Consider the following 7,562-nt stretch of genomic DNA (forward strand, 5'->3'; position numbering starts at 1 on the left):
TTTTATCATCCGTTGATCCCCGAACGCGATCCCGGCTTAATTCCTTGAGCTCTTACTCAGACTTCAAAGCTCCAAACCACTTAAATTCATTCCATAATATCTATATAGCTCGAAATCACACCTACAAGGCATAAAATACACAATTAATGCAAAACACTAGCGATTAAAGCGCAAACTCAACTAAAGTGCAGTAAATTAGAGTGTAATAATCGACTAAAATACGTAATTATAGCCTATCATCAGATATTCACCTTAAATAGAATTCTATTTATAACAGTCACTATGTTTTTTTTCCGTACATTTTTATTGTTTGAGTCCAAAAGAACCACATTTTAATTTCGTACTCGAGCATAAACTAAGAACTTTTTTCTGCTTCGGTATCATGATATCTCCATGGATGGAGAGCTTCTCTGACAGCTTTAGCAATTACCTTACAATTCACAGTTTTGGCACGAATTTAAGTCAGTTCCAAGAAAAGGCAACACATAAAAATATTTTAAATAAACTGATTTCAAATACTATGCCCAGTTTGGAATTATGCCCATGGATAACTTTTGACCTAATAGAGCTGCTACTTCGCATAATGTTTTAACTTTCACTATAGCTACTACCTGACCTCCCATCAATGTGCATAGATTTAGCCCAGGAAAAGATGATACGTACACAGCCCTACGTTCTTATTGGTGCCATACATTTGTAGGCCGTCTTATTGGTCTCTGAATTTTCTAAATTTTGATGGAATGTAGAACCACTGGTAATGGCGACATTTATTGAGATTTGTAAGTACACCTATTTTGAACAGGTGTGTGGATTATATGCACCAAAACTCAGAAACACGCATCTCTTGCAGAATGGAAAAGCCAAAATAGATATACATGTCTATCTTCAGATTTAATTGTGGGCTCCAACGGAAAATAAACAAGGACTGTTCACGAGGGTTCCTCTCTGATAAAATAGCCTTTTAACTAGAGAATGTTCAATATTGCAAGCTGCAGCATCTTGAATTGTAAGGAAATAACCAAAATGAGATACCCTAATGAACTAACTAGCCGAGGCTCTAAAGTTCAGTTTGTCTCAAGCTTTCTTTGAAATGAGATCCTCAATCAGGTCTGCAGCATCTTGAACTGTTGCAATACTCTGAGCACTGTCTTCTTCTACGGAAATACCAAACTCTTCCTCAAGCCCCATGACTATCTCCACCTGAATAAGAGATTCAACAAAAACAACATAATCAAATCAGTAATAACTAATGTGTTCCTGAGAAGAAGTATATTATTATTTCGAGATGCCTCAAGGAAAATGCAATTGAGGCTTTTTGGGATAATCCATTTGTTTGAGAACTCAAAGAACGGTTTTTACATATGGCTCTACTTGTTTCCTAGACACATAGTGTGTTAAACCATATCATCTGGAGGCGCAAGCATATAAATCTAGCACCTAGCAGCAGAATTGGTGGTTCTCACTTATGAACCTAACAAAAATCCTTTGTAATCAATCTGAACCTGTAGATAACATACAGGGTGACAAAAGTGCTATATTAGACAAACTGGCAACAACCAAGAATTCTAAGTAACTTGGCTGAAATCCATACTGAAATATGTTGATTGTTCTACCCATTTTTGCAGAAAGGACTGAGACACAACTATGCAAGTGCAACATTTAGCCTTAGTGCCAAACAACATACCGTATCAAGAGAATCAGCACCAAGCGCAGCAAACTTTGACTCTCCACTGACTTCAGTTTCACCAGAAAGAGCCAGTTGTTTCTTCACAATTTCACACACCTTGTTGACCGTTTCTGGCTTAGCCTGCAGAGGTACAACTCTCGTTTTTGTTAATAAATTTCATATAAAAAAGAAAAACATGCTGTGGTCTGAATTACGGACCACGAAATTCCACATCACAGATAGAACAGGGAAATGAGAAAAAACAAGATAATTTTAGGGTAAAGAGGTTAATCACATGAACACTCACAATAACTATAGCATCAGTACTGATGGAAATAGCTTGGTTTAAGAGACGTGAACATAAATGTGCACAATCACTTTAGATCAGCAAAGTCAGAAGTAGAGCAAGTTAATATGCAGAATCCTACTTTTTTCTTGTGCAATGGATTAGTCAATTACACTTAATTCCATATATTCGAAATATTACAAAAAAGTCTTGGTAGTTTTTTGTTACAAAGCCTTTCTTCCCTTCATCACTAGAAGAAGACCCCTTTTGGCAGCAAGCAATATCCTTCTCTCAATTTACATTTGTTCCTTATATTGCTTTGCTCAGGTTTCTGCTCAAAATTTAGTAGAGTACCAAAAGAAAAGTGGAGGAGTAGCAACAAGGTCGTAAATGGGAGGTGGTCGCACGTATGGATGAGGGAAGGATCAGTTTGCTTACCTTTTTTATAGAGTTTCTGTCCATTATTTATTAGAAATAAAATTATTTAAAAAGATTAATTAGTTCCTGAACAAAAATATGCTTTGTCACAACAAAGTCAGAATAGGGTAGCTTGAGGGGACAAAACATCAGGAAAGATCTCCAAAATTATTCTTCTTTTTTGTGCCTTTATCAGTAGAAGAGTCAGAAATCCACAAGGAAAGGAATAAGGAAATCTTCCATGAGAAGATGTTATGTCAGGTAGTATCCACTTTATTTTAATTCAGTTTATTCTATAGATTTATAATGGCTATTCACTGTTGAATTAGTGTCTCCATAAATCAACTTAAGATAAATTAACACCAAATTCCCATATTAAACGCTCTAACAATCGATGCTCAAAATAAAATCCGGCATCAGTTTTGCTCGCAACGAAAAGGGCCATATTGCAATGAGTCCCAACAATCATGGTTAGAGGTAACGTAAAAGCATAGAAAAACAAGTTAAGAGAGCAAAACACCAGTTCCAAAACAATACCGCGCAAGTGATAGTGAGGTGGCCAGTGGCTCGATTCAATCGGATGGAAGAGAAGCTTATCCCCTTGAATGAAAGAGAAGACGTCTTCAAATTAGAGACTCGGTTAAGTGCCTGCATTAACAAGAGAATGAAATGTATAGTTATTTCAATGACACACACAGCAGTGGGGAGCGGGTAGCTGTTTCTCAACTTCTTCTCGGAGCTGCAGAAAATGTCAGTATGTCACTCCTGATTATTTCTATAGAAAAGGTGAAATATTTACCTGAATTTACGAAGAATTATAAGTTTTTCTTTGTGTTTCATTGATTACTTACCTTAATAAAATTACATGGTTTCTAATCCTTTCATCAATCAAAAGAATTAAATCTCGAGAGAAATAAGAGGACAATTAACTTTGAAACACAAACAAATAAAAGAAAAATGAAAATATATTCTAGAGTTTAATATACAAATAAAGGATTGAACACAAAAATCATTAAAACGCAATCACATTCCAAGAAGTGAATTTAAGATGGACACACAAAAAGCATTCGTAAAACGAAACCGAAAAAATCAAAACAGCAACAAAAGAAGAGAAGGAGAAGGTGATCGGAAGTGAAGATCAAAGTGATAAACCTGATTTTGCTTCAAGGAGCATGACATGGTAACAGATGAACCTGTAATAGAAGCCATTTGATGGACGGAAAGAAAGAGAGAGCAAGATAAAAATAGAGAATGGATCTGGAGAAAGTGTCGGAGAGCACGAAGAGTGTGCCGGATAGTAACAGGGCAGACAAGAGTTGTCCCTTCTTGTAGGCTTCTTTTCGGGTTGGGTTTTACTTGGTTGTTGCTGCATAGATCCTATCGCTTGCTGTTTGGACAACTGTACTAACACCTTGTTTGGATGGTTGTTACCGGTTGTATTGTATAGTATTGTTACTTTAAATACAATATTTGTTTTGATTGTTACTTAAATTTTATTATATCGTATCGTTAAATCTATCGTTACGTAACGATGGAATATGCCACTTTATGTAACGATCGATTTGGTGTAGTCACATCGTTTCCTTGTGTTTTTCTCTCAATCTCACCCTTCATTATTATTAAATAATTTTATTCTATCATTTACCCTACCTTTTTATATACCATCTCATAATTTTTCTTTATAATATTGCAAGTTTATTCATCATATTACTGGTGCATGATACCATGAAACGACGGCAAAACGACACAATCCATCCAAACATTGTATTCATCAAACGATACAGTACAATACAATACAATACAATACAATACGATACATTATGAAACGATATGTAACAACCATCCAAACAAGCTGTAAAGAGAAGTAATTTTTTTTTGCGACTCATTAAAATTTTAAAAATATAATAAATTTTTAGTTATAGGTAATTTTAATAACGATTGAATTATTACACTAAAAATAACATAGGGAGAAAATCTAATTTTTAATTGTATGTACTACTAAATAATCATTAAAATAACTTTACCCGTAATTATTAATATAGGTCATGTTAATAAGAATTCAAATTATTATCAAAATATTACATTAAAAAAAATTCTAATTGTACGAACTATTTCAATAACTATTAAAAATAATGCTAAAAATTTCATGAAAGGCTTTAGTGATAATAATTATTAGTATAATATAACACGGAAAAATTATTAACTCTAAGTTATATATATTTATATTTATAAAGGTATGGACTGTTATTTTATTCCCTAGGAAAAATACAAATATTGAAGAGAAGAAAGGATGATTATTCTTAATATAAGTTATTTGCAAATAATAAAAAAAACGAAAAATATAATAGCCTACTTAATAAGATATAATTTTAGTTATAAAAATGTTGGACAAAAAGAGATCATCCTTATAATAATGCTAACTTCATTTGAGTTAAATATCTTCTAACTTCAAATGAAGATTATTTCATATCGAGTGAGTGCCAACCAACTCTCTCTAAGAATTCCCATCCAAAGCACTATCACTCAAATGGACGTGGATTAACTTCATCAAATTCATCCTCCTAAACCCCCAGACCTCATTATCAATCAATCTCCTTATAAATCCAAATTGCCAATTGTTAGCTTTAAGGATAAGTTGGTACAAGGTGAACAAGAAGCCTCAATCAACATGATTATTGATACAAATATCCATGATCCATCAAATTCTCAAGATATTGGGAAAGATAATCCCATATGCCCATCAAAAGTCCAGCAAGTACAATTAACCCAAGAGGATATCCATCGAATTTATCAACCATGGAAATTCTCAACTATAGTTAAGCTACAAGGGAGAAGAATCCAACACCACTTGCTCAAAAGAAAATTACATGAATTATGGAAAACAAAGAAAAACTTCCCTTTGATAGATTTAGGGTGTGAGTACTACATCACTAAATTTAGTAATGAGGAAACTATACAAAAAGCCCTACATATGGGTCCTTGGTTCATCTTTGGTCACTTTTTATCGGTCCAAAAATGGAAACCAAACTTCCTTGCATCGGAAGCAAAAATATCAAAAACTGCAGTATGGATTCGGCTTCCTCAATTACCAACGGAATTTTATGATGGATTAATCTTACAAAAGATTGGTAACAAAATTGGCAAACTTTTAAAAATTGATGCATGCACTTTCTCAACTCTTAGAGGAAGATATGCCAGATTATGTGTTGAGTTGCCTTTGGATGTCCCAGTAACTCATTCTATCTACATTGGATCACACAAACAAACTATACACTATGTAGATGAGAATCTTCTCTGTATTAAATGTGAAAGGCTTGGGCTTGTTCAATCCAAATGTCAGTATAAAATAGTTTTGAATGCCTCTTCTCCAATAGCTTTGGACTCTACTGTCAACCAATCCAAGGACCATAAAACAACAGTTCAAGGTATTAATGAAGATTTACTTCATCCCACTAACGAAGAAGTTTGGCAAATAGTGAGCTTCCCAACAAAAAGGAAGGCCAATCACAAGAACAATTCAGGTAATCCTAAAGAGCAAAGCAAACCTTTGTCAGGTACACTTTCTTCTATCTCATTAAATGCTAAATCCATTGATAAACAAATGTCTTTTAAATTTCTCAATAGGAATTTGTCTAAGAATTACATTGCAAGAAATACTAGTCCACTGCTCCCCTCACTACTCGAAACAAGTTTCAAGCATTGGTTAATCCGCCTAACAAGATTGTATGGTATTGGTCGTGGCCCCATTTCCCAACCCTAATTGCCACATGGCAAACTCGGCTAAGGACCAATTAAATACCATGCATGGCACTAATTATGTGCCTACTACCCTAACTAATCAGGTTAGCAATTCTCTCGCGCTTCAAACTTCTCCTAATGACGCCCTAATCCCTAATAATCCCATTAATCATACTGACAACCTAGATAATCCTTGCATGGGAAATAAAATACTTATTCAACACCTGTCCCAAGACTCTCCCGTTGGCCGACAAATGGTTAAAGAAACCATACACGTTACATGGATAAAATCTTCTCTAAATCCAACTAATACCACCGGCTCAAGCAATCCCCAAAGTATGCAACTAGAGGAAATAAGTATCGACCCCCCCTAGAATACTAGAACCCATAGTCCCCCCTTCAGAAAACTCTTATAATTCCCATTATAAATTATCTCTCTCGTAGTAACTATGCCCAGAATACCAGTATCCCAAAGAAGGCGTTATCGTCTAGTCCAAATCTTAATGCATCAACGAGCCCATATAATGGCCAACCCTCCAATCTCTCAGGCAACCCAAACAAACAACCAAATCTACTTTGTTCAACCACCACTACCTTAAGATCATCAGCCCCTCTCCTGGATAGAGCAAGCATTAATGACGCATGCAATATCATTCAACATGATATTGGATAGACAGGAAACAGTGATAGTCCTTCAAAACTCTCACTTCCTTGCCCAGCTAGTATCGGAAGGGATGCATATGGCAATGAGCAACTACTTCAATCATGTTTGGTTGAACAACATACTTCATCCCCTAGCTCCATCAATGAACTCCAACCTAGCCCAAACTATGAGAAACCAATGGAGTCTTCCACCCCACTTCAACCCAATCCAAACTTAGAATATACAAATGGATCTCCCATTCTTTCTATCGAGGGAGATCTCGAACATGAACCCAATATTCATGCCATGGTCCATGCCAAACACCCATACAACGAGTCAGATGGCCAATCAAATGCAGCTTCCTCCACATGCAAACAATCCCCAACCAAACGGCCCTCTAGATCAAAACAATGTGCCACAATAACAACAAGCTCCTCCCAATCAACTAGAACCAGAAGACCAACCAATAGAGAATGCAGAGGAGTTGAACTTGCTGGGGTCCGACCAAATCTTAGAGTTTTCAAGTCTAAACGATGTAAAGGTATATCTATTCAGGGAAATACACGAGAAGAGATATGTTCTCAGTTGTCCCCCAACTCTTTACAAATTCTCGATGGATGTCAGGTCTCCACTGGACCCTACTTTGGGAAGCCATGCAATGATCTTGGTGCCTTCGGTCAGGAGGAACCCAACTCCCCCTCCTCAGATAATGAGGGACAATGGTAGCATGCATAACCCTAATCTCCCTAATATGATGCCTCATCCAGTTAACTTTATCATTTGAAACATAAGGGGTGGTAATAATGATGCTT

The 7,562-nt window shown here is 35.7% G+C and overlaps 1 protein-coding gene across 1 annotated transcript; it reads right to left on the reverse strand.

The window, feature by feature from the left end:
- Positions 1-844: 844 nt before the first annotated feature.
- Positions 845-3,763, reverse strand: LOC104214100 (acyl carrier protein 1, chloroplastic-like). The gene is made up of 4 exons (XM_009763717.2): positions 3,522-3,763; positions 2,907-3,017; positions 1,685-1,807; positions 845-1,200 (listed from the first exon to the last, which is right to left on the reverse strand). The coding sequence occupies exons 1-4, from the start codon at positions 3,576-3,578 to the stop codon at positions 1,075-1,077; spliced, it is 417 nt and encodes a 138-aa protein (XP_009762019.1). The 5' UTR covers positions 3,579-3,763; the 3' UTR covers positions 845-1,074.
- Positions 3,764-7,562: the final 3,799 nt, after the last annotated feature.

This window comes from Nicotiana sylvestris, chromosome 6, assembly GCF_000393655.2.
Source record: "Nicotiana sylvestris chromosome 6, ASM39365v2, whole genome shotgun sequence".
Lineage (NCBI taxonomy): Eukaryota > Viridiplantae > Streptophyta > Magnoliopsida > Solanales > Solanaceae > Nicotiana > Nicotiana sylvestris.

Excerpts from the sequence above, each read along its gene's own strand:
- LOC104214100 (XM_009763717.2), bottom strand. The coding sequence starts at position 3,578 with ATGGCTTCTATTACAGGTTCATCTGTTACCATGTCATGCTCCTTGAAG. Across the intron at positions 1,808-2,906 it reads ACCTCACTATCACTTGCGCG|GCTAAGCCAGAAACGGTCAA; the intron begins GTATTGTTTTGG and ends GTACCTCTGCAG. Across the intron at positions 1,201-1,684 it reads GTGCTGATTCTCTTGATACG|GTGGAGATAGTCATGGGGCT; the intron begins GTATGTTGTTTG and ends TCTCTTATTCAG.